The sequence below is a fragment of the Dermacentor albipictus genome, chromosome 9 (assembly GCF_038994185.2).
Source record: "Dermacentor albipictus isolate Rhodes 1998 colony chromosome 9, USDA_Dalb.pri_finalv2, whole genome shotgun sequence".
NCBI lineage: Eukaryota > Metazoa > Arthropoda > Arachnida > Ixodida > Ixodidae > Dermacentor > Dermacentor albipictus.
Window position 1 is genome coordinate 95,227,326 of NC_091829.1, and position 17,800 is coordinate 95,245,125.

General features: G+C 44.0%; 1 protein-coding gene across 1 annotated transcript; it reads right to left on the reverse strand.

Moving 5' to 3' along the window:
• Positions 1 to 2,014: 2,014 nt before the first annotated feature.
• LOC139049522 (THAP domain-containing protein 1-like) lies at positions 2,015 to 14,818 on the reverse strand. Its single transcript, XM_070525056.1, has 4 exons — positions 14,466 to 14,818; positions 10,533 to 10,655; positions 7,947 to 8,021; positions 2,015 to 4,301 (listed from the first exon to the last, which is right to left on the reverse strand). The coding sequence occupies exons 1-4, from the start codon at positions 14,616 to 14,618 to the stop codon at positions 4,164 to 4,166; spliced, it is 489 nt and encodes a 162-aa protein (XP_070381157.1). The 5' UTR covers positions 14,619 to 14,818; the 3' UTR covers positions 2,015 to 4,163.
• Positions 14,819 to 17,800: the final 2,982 nt, after the last annotated feature.

A 17,800-nucleotide genomic window follows, 5' to 3' on the forward strand; every position in this document is an offset into this window, starting at 1 on the left:
TGGTTAGAGTCAAAGCAAACAAAGCAACACAACAAAGCTTAGAAGAGATTCAATTTTTTCGAAAGCAGACACACTCATCCTTTGCAGCTGTGTCAACACCGCTGCTTTCTGGCTTGTCAATGCATTTCAAAGAGAATTGCAGTTTTCAATATTTACACGAAGACATCAATGGCAGTAATTCCTGGTGACGGAATCTCCCCCGGTGTGCCCAACAGTGTAGAGGTCTTGGCAGCTGGGCTGGGAAAATGTGAGACTTATTGTCCGTCTTGCTCCATGGATGAGGTGCAGTAAAGCGCAATAGAATAACAAATTCACGTCAAGAGCAAATGGAAACAGAGGAGCGCGAATTGCAAAGGCACATCAAAAGCAAATCGAAATGGAGGAGCAGAAGTTGCAATAGTTGTAGCCATGCTACTAGGAAGAGAACAGCAACATTGCATATAGAGAGAACCCCGCGCTAATCTGAAGCTTTGCAAAACTAACAAACAGATCAACAACATGATACTGGCAACAACGCAAACAGAACTACAAGCAATAGAGTGCCTTCAAAACCAAGTTAGAATCGAAGACAAAGCACATATCTATGCTGATAGTGAACTGATCGACAACTTGAAGCACCGACCATACGAGTTTCTCAAAGAGAAAGTTTCAGAGTTGAGGAAAAATTGATGTTTGCTAGGTTTCCACAGAACTCGCTTGCCGTATTGGGTGCGCTGCACTTCAAGGTGTCAATTAATTTGCCCTCACTCTGTGATCTATTAGCCTCCTGGTTGGCTAAGGTAGATCCCCGAACCAGGAAGAATTTTCCTTCAATTCTTCCTGGTTCGCCGGCCAGGCCAGGAATAAAGCTTCTATGTTTCGATATTTGTGTCAATCTTTTGTTTAGGGTGAATGCACAGGCCGCTTGCACGTATGTATCAATGCCCGTTTTTCAATCTTTCTCTTATGTCAAGTGTCCCTCCTAACACAGGATTTCTTTTCTAAACAAACGCCTTCTGGTCAGAAGAAACAACCTGTATGGTGCCACCAACCTCCTGGAGAAGACTGCAGTATATTAAAGGGAAGCTTTCTTTGCCTCTTCCTTTGACATTTGCGCTGCTGCTGCTGTTTCCTTGTACGCCAGGTCGAGAGGTGGTTCAGTGTGTGTATATACAAGGCAAGAGTGTGGCAGAGAGGAAAGTCAACATTTGGACATGTGCACAATGCTCTCTGGAGCTCCCCGACTGTCGCCACATTAGCCTCTTAACAGTTATTATTCGTGACCCCACTCGAGCAAAATGATGGTGGCGAGCAGAGTCGGCGATCGTCAAAAGCCTGATCTGCGGGTCAAGTGCGTTGGCTTTTACAGACGACTCGTCGAAGGTTCCAGTGCAATTGCTGGTGCCCACGTGGCTTCGGGAAAGTACTACACAATTAGCGTTGCGCATGCAATGAGGTTACAAATACTATGGTGCCATACCTCACGGCACTCTGAGTTCCTCCTCACTCTTTCCTCATACTCTGCTCCTCCGCATTCAGCCTCATGCTTTCACTGTAGCCTCCTCCTCCTCCTCCCTTGTCGCACTCTCTTCTTTCATTTCCCACTGAACTCCGCGTTCACTTTCACCTTCCGCTCGGTTACAAGGGACAACGCCAACGCTCACTGCAGGAACGGCCACCTAAGAGCTGCTCTTTGAAACATAGCTTTTAGTTGTTTGTTGCACACTACCTCTTGCATTTCTACACATTTAAAAGAAAGCCAATGTGGCAAGCTTTTTATTTCAATGGTTTGGTAAATAGTGGTACTTTGATGTACAGCCCAAACCACCCTATACAGTATACTAGGCTTTACAATATCAGGAGGAGACAGCCCCTATTAAACATACTAAAAGGATGCTTTGGTTGTAGACAGTGGCCTCTAAAGGCAATGAGGCTACATTTTCTGAATAAGCACCTTTGGCAAGACTGCGTGGATAGGTAAATCTATATGAAGAATGAATGCTCCTCACACAAAGCAACAACATTTTGACAAGCGTGAGAACAACACGATTTTATTTTGCGAAAATTTATGCAATGAGTGCTGAACACGTGAGTTTCTGTAACTTTACCTCTGTAGCCTTTGGCAGTTCATTCTGTTAAAGCCCCTGAGGTGAAAGCACCTTAGAGCTTGAACTTCTACCCCTGCTTTGCCTAGTTCTGAATAATTTGGTGAGCATTAGGATTTGTCTGACACTCAAGTCTTGAGTGTAGCTTGCCCTGTGAGGTGATCCTCGGTACTCAATTTGCAATGTCTGTCATTCCTTTGATGAGGGTGATCAAACTCAATGTGACAAAAAAAAAAAAAAAACCACACAATAGACAGACACACCGATTTCACTCTTCTTGAGCCTTGTGGAATGTGTTCCACTTCACTAAAACAATTACAAAAGTTGACCCCTCTGCAGGTGACTCGCAATGTCCATTTGGTGACGGTGGTCACCCTTTTGCTGCTGTTCACAAGCACAACACAACCGCAGACAGTCATGTTTCGTCTGGGCGTTCCTTTCACCCACCGCTAGGCACATAAGCCAGTCGAGTAGCCCTGACTGCGAGCTCAGCCAAACACCTGAAACATTGGAATAGATATTACGCCCAGCATATGTACTCGAGAGATGGCCACTGGACAGTTTCCCTGCCAGTATCAGCAAGTAACCACTACTGGAGAGCACTGTTCTCAGTTCATGGGCCGATCCTATAACTGTGAGGCAGACAACGCAGGCACTGTTGGAGTTCTTGCATGTGAAGGGACTGGACGAGCAGCACTCCTCTTTTCCTCATCATTCATCCAAATACAGTACAATACATCCCAATAGTACAGTACATCCCAATACAGTGGAACCTCACTGACACGATCCTGTTAAATATGTTTTCCTGGCGCCAATATTCACGATCACGAACACAAAAAATGACACAATACAGTTACGCTTATTTTTTACTGGTTCATATGTTTCCCGAAAACATTATCTTTCAGCACCAATGTTCAGTTGATCACCAAACTGCGATTGTGTGATATGCTTTCTGGCCGCTAGATCCCGTAAAAAGCAAGAAAAGGCATGAGGACCGCGCGATCGAGAACAGTAGCCGCCTGCCACAGCAGTTTCCTCGCAATGCTCACTGGCTCGTCGCACGTGAAAACACTGGTGCACACCAAGTTTGTTATTCCGGTACCAGAAAATCTCGTCCCAAGTCATTGCACACAGCATTCGCAGCGATGTGAATCTACTGTGTGAAATCTATTGCTGCCAACCCCATTGCGATATGCACCCTCACCTACCTATAGTTGCTTCACAGTGCATGAGCTGTAGTGCCATTGGAAGCGTACTCCACACTTTTAATAGGTGATAACCCTAATGCACTGTCGTTCTCCGCTGCAGGTGGCACAAAGGGAGCATCCTGTGCCGGTGTTGTCTACCACCTCGATTTAATTTATATTTCCTGTTGCAGTCTTAAAACACTACAACTACGCGTGTCTCGGGTCGCTTGGGCTCACGCGCATCGGCACCTGTCCCGTGCAGCAACGACTCCCGTTGATGTGGACACGTCAAAACGTACAGCCAAAGTACCCTGCTCGAAGCAGCTCCTGACACAAATGTAAGCTGGTCGAAGTCACGAAAAGGACAGCAGGCGTCCTGGACCGCCCGAGCACCACCAGCTAAGCTCACGTCAGCCTTTTGTGCTGCAATGATTCCTGAAACGTTTCACGTTACGTAGATGCCGTCTACAGTTGAGTCTGTCAATTTGTTTACTGACTTCCGATCATACGTCTACTCGGTTAGTACGTTTTTTCCAGCGTTTTTTCCACAACGTATGAATGAGGTTCCAATGTACTTTCACTCCCCCTTCCCTTTGACCCAGTAGAGTGGTTCTCACCTTACAAATTAGCTATGCAAGTTGTACTCACTGCAGTCACGTCACTGTTGCACATATATACACAGCACAAGCACAAACAGTGATCTTCGTCTCGTGTCTTTCGAGCACAATGGCATGTAGACAACCTCAGCCCAAATCCAGAGGATTCTTGGCAGTCGGCTTGCAATGTCCGTTGTCTATTCAGCAAAGGTAGCAACAACGTCTCGTGGATATGCACCGACGTTGCAGACACTGGTGGCCAAGCTGGCGGACAGACCTGGGGCGGCTGTCCTGAGTCAGTGGGGCGTCAACGGTTCGTCTTGGTCGGCTATCTGGTGAATAGTGACAATGGTACTTCCAGTGCCACTGCTATAGCTCTCATACGTTAGGACAACTTCGCAGAATGACATTAGAGCCTCAGGCTTGTGGTCGGCCTGCAAGGAGATGTGTACAAAGTTAATCATGAATGACTATAGACCTCTGACAAAAACTAACGAGCCAGCATAACTTCAGGATTACATGCCATTGGGTTAGTATAGCTGGTTTTTAGTGCACTGATGATTGGTTGACGAGTGAACAAAGGCTAGGATGTAGGAGGGTATGTAAACCCGGGATTTCTTATGCAGGTTGGTGAACTATAGCTATTTGAAGAGAGGCGCAAACTTGCACACACAGGGGAAGACTGACAACATGAATGCCTCTTGTCTGTCCTCCTCTGCGCACATGTCAATTAGCACCCTTGTGCTTAGCAGCGCAACGCCAGAGCCACTACGTCACCACAGCGGGCATGTTGTGAGAGAGCTGAGGGGGAGGCTCTACTGTAAGTCTCGACCTTGTGGGCTGTCCGCTTCAGCCACGACCACCAATTGGCTGGAGCTGTACGTGTGAGCAGGAGGCAGGCGGCTGCCTCGTTCTCGGGCATACCACAGGCAAGGCAATCAGCACTTCAGCAGCAGTCAAAATGGACAGTCCACTAGGTGGATGCTTACAAAATGCACGCCAGGACCGTTTGTACCGCACGGAAGACAGATCACATTACACCGGGGCTGGGGAGCGGCCTCTCTTTGGTCAAAGCACGCCATCGTGTGCACTCTTGCCCAGGAAAACAGACAGGAATACAGACACCCGAAAGCGCATGATGGGTCCTAATTGATGTGTCCATTACAAGGTGCTTGCAATGCAACGAACTGAACCAACTATATCCAGTCAAAAGCAGCCAGCAAGTAGGAATGCAAGATGACACAATGATTTTCGTACATAGACAACATGTTCAAGTTACGATCATGTGAGAATAATTAGAATGCCTGTGTTGGATCAAGTAATGCAGCTATAAATAGAGAAAGCTTGAAATAAAGAAAATAGATAATTATGTCTTTAGTATTTGAGTAATAAATGGCACATTGTCAAATACATGCCATTGGACTTCATTTTCCAAGAACTGCAGCCATTTAATGCTTTTGTGTAGGAGTTTATCACTTGTAACGGTGCTCATGTTCCTGTGTTTAATGTAAGATTTCAATCTGGAACAAGGCACTAAACTAGAACATTGAAATGCGATAACCGATAAGGAGATCTTGGTTATTGCATTGTTGTTTGCAGGTGACATTGCAACAAGTTTCTTGAAAGTTATGAAAGCTGATCGTAAAGCTCTTCTTGCATTTAACCCTCATCCACAATTAATTTTATGGGTAATAAAGAAAGAATGAACAGTTCCAATTTTTACTGTGCTTTCCTATGTCCGATTGTCTGTTGGCTTCCTGTGGCTGTCATTAAAAATTGAGTGTCATGGTTCTTCTTGCTCACTGTAGAGTGAGGTTCCCAACTCTGGCAGCCTTGAGGTAGCATCATCATCATCATCAGCAGCAGCCTTTGAAGGTCCACTGCAGGACAAAGGCCTCTTTCAGCGATCTCCGATTACCCTTGTCTTGTGCTAGCGGATTCCAGCTTGCCAATTTCTGAATTTCATCGTCCCACCTCACTTTCTGCCTTCCTCAATTGCGCTTTCCTTCCTTTGGCACTCATTTTGTAACTAATGGTCCACCAGTTATCTGACCTACGCATTACGTGGTCTGTCCGGCTCCATTAAGTTTTCTTAATGTCAACTAGGATATCAGCTATCCCCGTTTGCTCTCTGATCCACACCACTCTCTTCCTGTCTCTTAACATTACACCTAATATTTTTTGTTCAAATACTTCTTGTGTGGTCCTTGTTCCCTAGCTTCTTTGTTAACCTCCAAGTTTCTGCCCCGTATGTTAGTGCCGATAGAATCATTAGTACTGTTAGTTATCATGTTAGTACCATTAGCAGCGGTAGCTCCCAGTCAGTATTTGGTAATGCCTGCTGTATGCACTCCAACCCACTTTTATTCTTCTGTAAATTTCTCATGATCAGGGTCCCTTGTAAGTAATTTACTTAGATAAAGATACTCCTGCAAAGACTCTACAAGCCAGCTGGTGATCATGAATTCCTGTTCTTTTGTCAGGCTATTGAATATTACTTTTGTTTTCCGCATATTAATCTTCAAACATACTCTCACACAATCTCAGTTAAGGTCCTCAATCGACCATTTGTTGCAATTCCTCTCGAGTGTTGCTGAACAGGACAATGTTATCTGCAAACCGAAGGTTTTTGAGATATTCGTCGTCGATGCTCACTAAGCCTTCCCAGCCTAAAAGCTTGAGTATACTTCTAAGCATGCAGTGAATAGCACTGGAGAGATCACATCTTCTTCCCTGACCCCTTTCTCGATTGTTAACTTCCTACTTTTCTTATGGAGAACCAAGGTAGCTGTGGAATCTTTGTAGATATTTCCTAAGATATTCGTGCATGCCTCCTGTCCTTTTTGATTATGCCATTCCTCCATGACTGCTGTTCTCTCTACTGAATCAAGCGCCTTTTCATAATCTATGATTGCCATATAGAAATGTTGATCGTACCCCACAGATTTCTCGGTTACCTGTTTGTAGACATGGACGTGATACAACGTAGAATATCCCTTCCTGAAGCCAGGCTGTTCTCTTGGTTGATTAGACTCACATTTTGCCCTTATTCTATTAGTTGCATGTACAATGTTTTATTGACCAGCTGCCAACTCGTAAGCTCGCACAGTACACGATGCCTGCAGTTTAGTGGATGCGTGCCATATCTGCTTTGGTAGTGCCAGCTAACACTACTGCCATGGCCACAACATGAATACACGTACAGTTGGCCATAACAAGCTTACAAAACACAGGCTCCACAACAAATTTGAATTTTAATGCAACCTGCAGTCTCTGGAAACACTGCACACTTTTCAGTACATCCGTCCATATCACATAGACAACATGTTCAAGTTACGATCATGTGAGAATAATTAGAATCCCCTGTGTCAGGCTGGCATGACTTCTGTCATGCCAGCCTGAGTCACTGGGGATGTGCATGAAGATGATGATGAATACAGTTCGGGCCGGTGGGTACGTGCAACTGGGCAGATATGACACTAGGCACGTGAACATTCTTGGCCCATCCTCCAGAATGTGCATGTGCAAGCAGAAAAAGAGGCAGGAAGTGAAGAAGTCGGCATCAAAAACAGCAGCTGAGTGTGCAGGAAGGAGTGAACCGAATGGGATGGAAGCGTGCAGCGGACAACAAGCGTTGTGTTACAGAAAAGCGAAGCAGAAATCCGTAACAAAATTGAACCTCAGTTCAATTGGTAGCTCAATTGATAGAGGCCCGTTAAAAAAGAGGAGAAAGTTGGGCTAGTTGCTGCATGTTACAGGATTGAGACATCTAACAAGAAAAACGAAGACACAAAACTTAAATGAGCACACGGGATGCAACGCTACCATCATGTCGTGCCCTAGTTACAAAACTTCTCAATCTTTGGGTACAGCACTGCACATGCGACGGTTTGGTGCACACTGACAGCATGTTATCTTTCCTTACACTTTCATTTCGCTTCTCTTTATTAAAAGTATAAGTCTGTAACAAAATTAAGCTTTCAAGCTCATTCGCAATGAATTCTAGAGTAATAAAAAAACGTATAGTACATGAAACGCATGGAGTCCACGCAGCATGTGCATCCCATGGTAACACCTACCTCACTATGCTCGTTTATGGCTGCTTCCCCTCGGGTGACTTCTGGCCGCTTTTTTCGCCATTTTGAGCTTGAACCCTGGGCAAGATGTTGCAGAGGCTGTCACGACGTTTATTTGGAAAATCTCTTGATGCAGTGCGTGCAATGCATGCTTTAGAAAACAAGATGTGTAAGACGATGTGGCGGCCTTAAAAGTCTTACACAGCCGACGTTTTTCATACAAAAGTTCTGAGCAAACATGTAGATGTATGCCTCTGCTGTGAAAGGATTACAACAATCTTAATTGAAAGTTGGTCAGTGAAGAAAGGGAAAGAGAGAGAAAAGAAAAATCATAAATAGGGATGTTAGACAGGTAAGTAATCTGGTTTACTACTCTCTGCAGGTGTATGGCAATACTATAGGGATGGAAATATAAAGAAAGTAAAAATTAGGGGCAGTTACAGTGGCATGCGGTCACAATATTTCCCATACATCTTTTGCTTATCTTATCTCCCCCCCCCCCCCCAAAAGAAATTTGTGATGGTTTGCCTGATGATGCAATCACATAATAGGTTGCTCATTTTGAATAGGTATCAGATATGTACTTTTAATATAGTATTCATAATTTTTATGACTATGTTCCTTTGTTCGATGCCCATTGTATACCAGTGAATTTGTGTGTATCATAGGGTATGGTGTAGTGTTTTGTGTGTATATATATATATATATATATATATATATATATATATATATATATATATATATATATATATATATATATATATATATATTAATTATGGGGTTTTACGTGCCAAAACCACTTTCTGATTATGAGGTGCGCCGTAGTGGAGGACTCTGGAAATTTCGACTACCTGGGGTTCTTTAACGTGCACCTAAATCTAAGTACACGGGTGTTTTCGCATTTCGCCCCCATCGAAATGCGGCCGCCGTGGCCAATATGTATGTATGTATGTGTGTGTATATATATATATATACATATATACATATATATATATATGTGTGTGTGTGTGTGTGTGTGTGTGTGTGTGTGTGTGTGTGTGTAAAGTAACCTTGTCATATTCAGGACATGCGGAAGCACCCGCAATCCAGTGGCAGCAGCCTATAATTCTAAAGCACTACTTTAAAGAACTCTAGCAGAAGTAGTATATCTATGTGGGTATGTGACATGGTGCTTTAGTATTTATTATGTGTCAAAATTACACCAGTGCAATTGTGAAAACAAGCTCTTCTTATAATGAATTAACACCAAGTAATATTAGTAACATCTTTTTTATATTAACAGACTGCTTTCGGGTGTGATATTCTTGTATTGTACTGGGCAGGAATCACACTTTTTAACCGATTTTTTTTTCCAGCATTATACAGGGCATTTCAACAGTGAATCACCAATAAGTAAATAAACTGCACTAGAAACAAAATGCAAATTTTTGTTGCTTAAGATCCACAGTAGTGACATACATTAAGAATTGTGTGATAAATGCTAATAAACACTCTAATTTAAATAAATATTGGTCATTAAATTTTAATTAACAATGTTAGCATACATAATGTAATTGTAGAATTCAAGCTAGGCATTGCAAGCATAGAGCATGTCCACTTAATTGTTAGAAATCCTGAGATCAGCACCACATTGGAGATAACCATCTTCAAAACTTTTTATGCATGGTTTTGTCCTGCAGTTTGTAAGGAAGGCTTGATAAGAAACTACCGTATTTGCTCGATTCTAAGCACCCCCTTTCTTTCACGATCGCGATGCCCAAAGTGAGGGAAGTGCTTAGATTCGAAAAACCTAGAATGACCCCCCTCCCTCTTTTTGCTGCAACATTACGACGAGATGGGTGCGAGAAATAACATTTTATTTTGCAAACATTCAAAAGAAAACTCGGTGCAGACAGTAAACCCACCGCGTGTGTAGGATGCTCAGTCACTATCACTGCCACTCGAGTTCGTCGCACCACTTGAACCGCTGCTCTCGGAATTCCACAGCAGGTCGTCTTCAGTTCCATCGAAGTTGTTTGTGATCGAGCACTTCTTAAATGATTTGACCACAACGCCCACTTAGACCCTCTTCCACGCCTCCGTAATCCACTTTGCCATGGTTAATGGGGCCGCTTTCTGCAGCTTTCCCATCGGTGTCTTCTTCCGGTCAGGGTTTCAAACCCACTCTTTGTACTCCTGTTGGCGATTGCCTTTGAAGGGCTTGTTAACTGAAATGTCGAGGGGTTGCAGCACTGGTGTCATGCCACCCGGAATCACAACCATGTCGCTATTTATGTTCCAAAGCTTTGGCTTTACCTCCGGGGTCAGATGGCCGTGAAACGCGTCCAACAGAAGCACCAACCGCATGCCTGCAGGTATGCCGAGCAATCATTCCAGAGTGAGCAAGCGCATTTGGCGGCCTTGACTACGCGCTCTTCCTAACAAAGAGGGGGGTGCTTAGATTCACATGCAAACTTTTTTCCCAACTTTTTGGCAAAAATAGAGGGGGGGTGCTTAGAATCGCGAAAATACGGTTTGTTCAAGTTGTGAAGAGAAATAAACACCCAAAGCATCTTGATTTCCCCCCCCCCCCTTTTCACGTTACTCTACCTGTTCTGTTTGTTGCTTGGGTGGCTGCGTGTTGTTTGCAAAGAGCGTGGGAATGGCATTCTGCTTCAGCTTTTTCCAGCCATCCGCTCGACGCTGCTCAAACTGTGATGGCTCAAAATGCAACTGCAACATTTAAGGCATGGCAATAATAAGCCTACGAGTTTGAGCACCCGCTTTTTCTTCATGCCAACAACAGCAACAAATGTTTACAAAGGTGGTTACAGTCAAAGCAAACAAAGCAACACAACAAAGCTTAAGTAAGAAATTCAATTTTTTCGAAAGCAGACACACTCGTCCTTTGCAGCTGTGTCAACACCGCTGCTTTCTGGCTTGTCAATGCATTTGAAACAGAATGCAGTTTTCAATATTTACACGAAGACATCAATGGCAGTAATTCCTGGTGACGGGATCTCCCCCGGTGTGCCTGACAGTCTAGAGGTCTTGGCAGGGCAGGGAAAATGTGAGACAGAGGAGCACCAATTGCAAAGGCACATCAAAAGCAAATTGAAATGGAGGAGCAGAAGTTGCAATAGTTGTAGCCATGCTACTAGGAAGAGAACAGCAACATTGCATATAGAGAAGACCCCGCACTAATCTGAAGCTTTGCAAAACTAACAAACAGATCAACTGCATGACACTGGCAACAACACAAACAGAACTACACGCTACCAAGCAATAGAGTGCCTTCAAAACTAAGTTAGAATCGAAGACAAAGCACATATCTATGCTGATAGTGAACTGATCGACAACTTGAAGCACAGATCATGTGAGTTTCTCAAAGAGAAAGTTTCAGAGTTGAGGAAAAATTTGTTTGCTAGGTTTCCACAGAACTCGCTTGCTATATTGGGTACGCTGCACTTCAAGTTGTCAATTAATTTGCCCTCACTCTGTGATCTGCTAGCCTCCTGGTTGGCTAAGGTAGATCCCCGAACAAAGAAGAACTTTTCTTCAACTGAAACAGTTATTTTCTTTTTAGAAACCTACTGAATATTCCTTTTCAGCACACGGTGACACTGGCTAAGAAAGATGGAAGTGTGAAAGAAGTAATGTCCAACATGGACTGTACAAGAATTTCTTTCTTTTAAATTAATTATTATTAATTTGATTTCCTGTTACTGATTTTCATTTAACCGATAGTTTTACATTCTACAGTGCTAAGTGCTGGTAGATATTCTGAAATTTATTCGTCATAAAAGATGGGAATAATCCACCCATTTCTTGGCCAATCTGCCATAGTGGGCAGGAGCTACATGTTTGATAGGAAAGAACTGTATACTCAGTAACTCCAGCTGTAAATAATGTAAATACATGCACTTTTGTTTTTCGTCCTTGGCTGTGACCAATTCTTTTACAAAACCTGCATGGGTTTTCTTTGTAGCTTAATTCGTGCTGCTCTATGGTGCATCTCTCGATTCCTTTCGTAACTGAGAATTGAACAATAATCCAATCTATAGTTAATGCATATGCTACCCTGGCAGATCATGTATATAGTAACTCTAATCCATTCTTGAATTACTGTGTATGGCTTCTTTTTGGGAGCCATACACTGTAATGCTACTAGTACACTGTAGTAATGCTAATCTAACCTCGATGCCAGCACCGCCGTTCAGGGTGGAGACAACCTCAACGGCGCCGCCATATTGAAGCACACGGGATCGGCTGCGCTAGCGTTCGTAACGGCGCTGTGCCGTTCATGCTCTCGGCGCGCTTGGAGTGCTTTGATTTGAACTATCTTTTTATCAATATTGCACTGCGCATCTTTTTACTCATAATAGCCATTTTAACATCCGAGGGTCGAAGACGTAATTGTACGAATTAATTTTAGGGCCCCGAGTGGTCGAGGTTGAACAATTAGTGTGCCATCAGTTGGCTATCATTTTAAACAGGCTTCATTTTAAAGATCTGTTGCCCAGCAGGTGCCACTGCTCTGTGCGAGTGAAAGAAATTGTTTTTTTATTCTTTTTCTGCGTGGTTTTTGGTTTTCCAATTCCTGCGCTTTGATAACAGCTGCTCGCGCGTGGCGGTTGGTTTTGCTCGCAAAGACAACCTGTCTGCTTTTTAATCTTTCAAAGTGTAACTGCGAGTTCCTCGCCTGTTTATTGCCCACAGGGGTGCAATTACATCTGTTTACAGGCTGGCGATACATACAAATGATGCCGCGTACACCAACGTTGCCACTGCGCCTGCGTTTTCTTTCACGAGGCCCACGAGAACTGATTGCACCTCATTGGCGGTAGCTAGGATAAACCACTACTGCAAGTTTTCCAGTGGTTTCATTTTTCTGACAGGTGCGCAACCACCGAGCGTTCTTGCGTGCGCTCATATGCAGACTTCGCTTGCGCTCTGAACGTGCGCACCGGTTGTTCTGCTACGATTCCTCCGTTTGTGAAGCGCATTATATTTTTCATTGTGTTTATTTTATTCATGCCCATCTGTACTCATTTATAAACCATGCTTGTACACCTACACAATAAAGGGTGAATTTGTGCTCATTAACTGCAGTAATTCTTTTCTAACAGTTCTAAATCTGAAATAAAAGTAACAGACTGAAAATGTATGCTTTGTGAAAAAGACTCGACCAGAAAAGGTTTAGTAAAAAGCTGCAGTTTTGACGATGCCTGTGCATGCAATTCCTATTTTGCCTGCAAAATTGGGTGGTGATGGGCTAGGCTGTTGAAAATAACTGCTTCCTAAAGGTTGAGCTTCATTAGTGCTGCAGAAAAATATGTAACCTAGCTTGCCAACCTCACCCCATACAGGACAGCAAAGGCAAAAAAAAAAAACAGTGCAAATTATTTATTTAATTGTCAAGTGCAGTCGACCATGAAAAAACGCAAACTACAATACAAGTAAGCAAGACAGAGGGACAGATAAGTGGGGTATGTACAGTGGGGTTTAACCTTGAAAGGAAAGCATAAAAGCAAAGCATGAAAAAAGAATCAAATCTCCAAATAAGCGCGCAAGACATAGGGGCAAAAAGTTGCTACGTGCACTGTGGTATGTGTTACCTTTTCAACAAACATGAAAACAAAGCATGAAGAAAAGATGCAAACTACAAAATAAGCCAGCAAGTCAGTGGTAAAAAAGCAGCTATTTACGGAGTTATTTAATGATACAAAAATACTTGTAAAAAATAACCATTATTTAAGGTGCTTAACAGAATATGTTCATAAAAAAATGTTGCTCGATTACCGAACCTCGCATGTTTCCAAACAACGCGTAGGCTACGACGGACGCCGAGCCAGAAAGCTCAGAAAAAAATTTGACCCATAATGTGCGTTAGCTGCACGTTTACATGAGTACATCCTGCTTAGGTATTTAGCTCCGTCACAGAATAGCAACCACGATCGGGAATGATCACATGCAGCGATAAGGTCTGCTTACGAACAGCGTAGTGCAAATATGCCCGCGATCATAACATCGGCTACGTCGCTTTCGAATAGCACGATGCAATTATATACCAATAAAAAAAAAATCCTCTATGCACTTTGAAGTGAGAGCCGCAATTATCTACTCACATCTCAAAGAAAACCGCAAGGCTTCGAGTGGCACCAGCACAACAGCCACACTCTCCAGACGAAGCAGTGTGCCTTCAGTAACAAATAACGAGCACTTAACTTTCGGTTCGTCTATTTTCGCTCAACGTAAAAGTAACTCTGCTGTAAAACAACAGCGACGCGAACTTTGCAAAAGAGGCGCCAGTGCTTCCTGTGAAAATATAAAACAGGTGTGCGACGTTACGATTTTTAGCTAGTGTTAAATATTCCGCGAATAAAAATCACCCTCGTCCACTACTCGCGTAGAAAAGCTAAGTTCAGAACGAAAAACACGCTCGCGCCCGTACGTATGCGCTGCTTATGCAGCAGCGGCGTACACTAGTTTGCTTTCATTGCAAAATACGGATCGATAAGACTCAACTGTTTTGCAACTCACCTCGCAGATATATGAGTGGTCAGTTGCGTTCCACCGATCCCGCTTTACTTGAGCTTCCCATTTCTTTCTTCGCTCCGAGTCCCGGGGGAAGCGAAAACAACGCAGGCCGTTACGTGTTGACCCGGGGCACCTTAGCACACAACAGCCCGTCATGATAGCTCAGTGGACTTGACAGCCAGTCGTGCAGACGAACACTGTCAAACAAGTTGAACCACCAGCGTGTGCCTCGAACAACGCAAGCTCAGCTGTAGCACCGATCAACTGCGACCACTCACACCACCCGCCGTGATTCAAAATGGCGTCGCAGCGAGAAAAAGACACATGACGGCCTGGGTGGCCTGGGGGTGGTCAAAGGATGGTACTACCCTGAACGGCGGCGCTGGCATCGTATCTAACCATTTTTTTTATCTAACCTAAAACCCCTTGATAATTTAAAGTAGCGACACTCTCCTCCTCGCGGCGCTGTCCTCCTCGATTCTCCTCGCCCGTCGGCTGCGCACGGCACGCTTTTCCTCCTGGGCTCCCGCGGACGGGCCGCAGGGTTCTATGGAGGCGTGTTATTTCGGGCCAGTTGCGCGGCTGAGTGGGGTTGAAAATTTTGAGAAATGCTAATAACAGCATCGATAATGCTGGAGGCAACGTTTATGAGGAGGTTGGTTTTTTTCTTAAAGCCATATGAACGGGGTATACCGATGTAAAGGGAGCTTTGAGGCGAGTTCTATACTCCAGACAATTTTTCTGCCACATGATCCGATGCTTTACTTCGTGCGTCTGATCTAGTATTGCTCGTGACACATCCTTTTGTGTGTGGCTTATTAGGCGAAAGCCTTAGACCTCTGTTTCAAGGTCCCGTTGTGAGCTACAGAAAATGTCACGTGACCGAAGGAAGGCGGGAAGCGAACTAAAGCATGTTCAGCCGCGTTAAGAGATGATTAATGATTAGTAAAGTAATTATTGATTAGTGGTTGGATTAAGATGAATTCGGGTGTATTAGGGAGGATTAAGGTGGATTAAAGTCGATGAAGGTGCATTAGGGTGGATTAACGTGCATAAAGGAGGACTAGGGTGAATTAAGGTTGATGATGGTGAATTAGGGTGGATGAAGGTGCATTAAGGACGATTATAGTGGATTAACGTGCATGAAGAAGGATAAGGGTGGATTAAGAAGGATTAAGGTGCATTAGGGAGGATTATGGTGGGCTATGGTGAATTAAAGTGAATGAAGAAGGATTAGGGTATAATGAGGAGCATTAGAGTGGACAAAGGTAGATGAATGTAGATTCGGGTGGATTAAGACGATTATCGTGGATTAGGGTGGATTAAATTGAATGACGGAGTATTAGAGTTGATTAAGAAGGATTAAAGTGCATTAAGGAGGGTTAGAGTAGATTAAGGTCGATGAAGGTGGATTAGGGTGCATTAAGGAGTACTTTCGTGGATTATGAATGAAGGAGTATTAAGGTCGATGAATGTGGATTCGGTGGATTAATGTGCATTAGGAGGATTATGGTAGACTAATCGGTCTTAATACTCAATGAACCCTAATTCACCTGAGTCCACCCTAATCCACCTTAATGCTCCTTCATCCACCTTAATCCAGCTTAGTACTCATAATCCACCTTAATACAACCTAATCAACCTACATCGCCCCTAATGCACATTAGCCTACCCTATACGGTCTTAATCCTCCTTTATCAACCATAATCCATCATAACGCGCCTTAATCCTCCTTCAGCCCCCTTAATCCTTATTCATGCACGTTAATCCACCTTAATCCGGCCTAATAGTCCTAATCTATCTTAATGCGCCCTAATCCACCTCTATCGAACATAATCCAGCTCGATGGTCCCTAATCCACGTTAATATACCCTAATCTATTCTAATCGGTCTTAATCCTCCTTTATCAATCCTAATTCACCTTAATCCAGATTATTCGACGTTAATCCTCCCTAATCCTTGTCAATGCACCCTAATCTACCCTTGTCTTAATACCCTTTCATCAGCCCTTCCCCCTAAACCACCATAATCCGCCTTAATCCTCCTCAACCCACCTTAATATTTGTTCATGCATCTTAATCCTTCTTAATGCACTCTAATCCACCTTAATCTTGTTTAATACACTCTTATCAACCTTAATCCTCCCTAATCCAGCTTATGTCAATCACTAATGATTCATTAATTAACTTGGGTAATCATTCTCTTATATAGGGGTGGACATGCTTTGGATCACTTCTGGCCTTCCCTGGGTCACGTGATACAGTTTACAACGCGACCTTGAAACATAGAGATCTAAAGGCTTTCGCCTTAAAACTTAAAAAAACTCGATGTTGACTAGCTAACGCTCATCACCTGCAATACCACGGGTATAATTGGCACTAATTTTTTCAGGGCGCAAAGCAGAATCTATAATGCTGCACTTCAGACTGAACAACAGTTAGCAACTTGCGAGGTGATGGAGCTGCCCCAGAATATTAAGCATACTGAGGACCGCAACAAAAACGATGGTGAGCAGGCCGGAAGAATGAAAAAAAAATTCAGCATTACGGGATGCTTTGCTACGAGCTATAAGACGCCTCAGCTGGCAAACAACGCTGTTCTATGTCGGAACAAAGTTATATTTCGGCCAATGTCATGCAGTCACTGCTTCCTGCGCAAGCCGTCACGCTTTCCTTGCGGTATCATAAGAACGGCATAACCATCTTCAGGCTTCTTGCTGCAGTTATATGCGCGATAGCCCGGCATGGCGCTAACACATAGAGCAGGAAACACAGCGTACAACGTTCGCTACGCCGAGCTAAAGCGTCGAGCCAGGCGTGCTCAGGAGGAAAATGGCGCGAACGAAAAAGAAAAACACAAGCAAAACTCAAGATCCGCGCGTTTCCAAGGGCAACGGCAGGGAGACCAATCGTCGTGCAGAAAAACGGGGGCAAAACTGGTTGCCGCGGGGGAACGCGCAAGGGGCGAGGAGGTCGCGCGGCGGCGGCAGAGTTCAAAGAGTGTCGCTACTTTCAAATTATCAAGGGACTTTAATCTAACCAGACCCGTGGCGCCACATCGGGCGACTGCGAGAACTTTTGAAAAGTGCCACTGAGCAATGGCCTGCCGGCGCTGGGTGCACGCACGTGGCAGCAGACGACCCCAAGTGGGGTTCGCTTTGAGCAATGGCCTCGCCTGACCTGTACGTCATCATACTAGGGGAATGAGGTGCGGAGACTGCATGAAGTTAAACGGACACAAACCGGGTGTATGCGGGGACTGTTGGTAGGTGCCCAGGCCACATTGCAGGTCAATCTTGTTACGTACTTCATTTAAATGGGCACGTGGTACTGCACAAA

Coding starts and splice junctions, on each gene's coding strand:
- LOC139049522 (XM_070525056.1), bottom strand. CDS start 14,618: ATGACGGGCTGTTGTGTGCTAAGGTGCCCCGGGTCAACACGTAACGGC. Junction 10,656..14,465: donor ACCACTCATATATCTGCGAG/GTGAGTTGCAAA, acceptor TAAATGTTGCAG/TTGCATTTTGAGCCATCACA. Junction 4,302..7,946: donor CCATAAACGAGCATAGTGAG/GTAGGTGTTACC, acceptor ATCTCCTTGCAG/GCCGACCACAAGCCTGAGGC.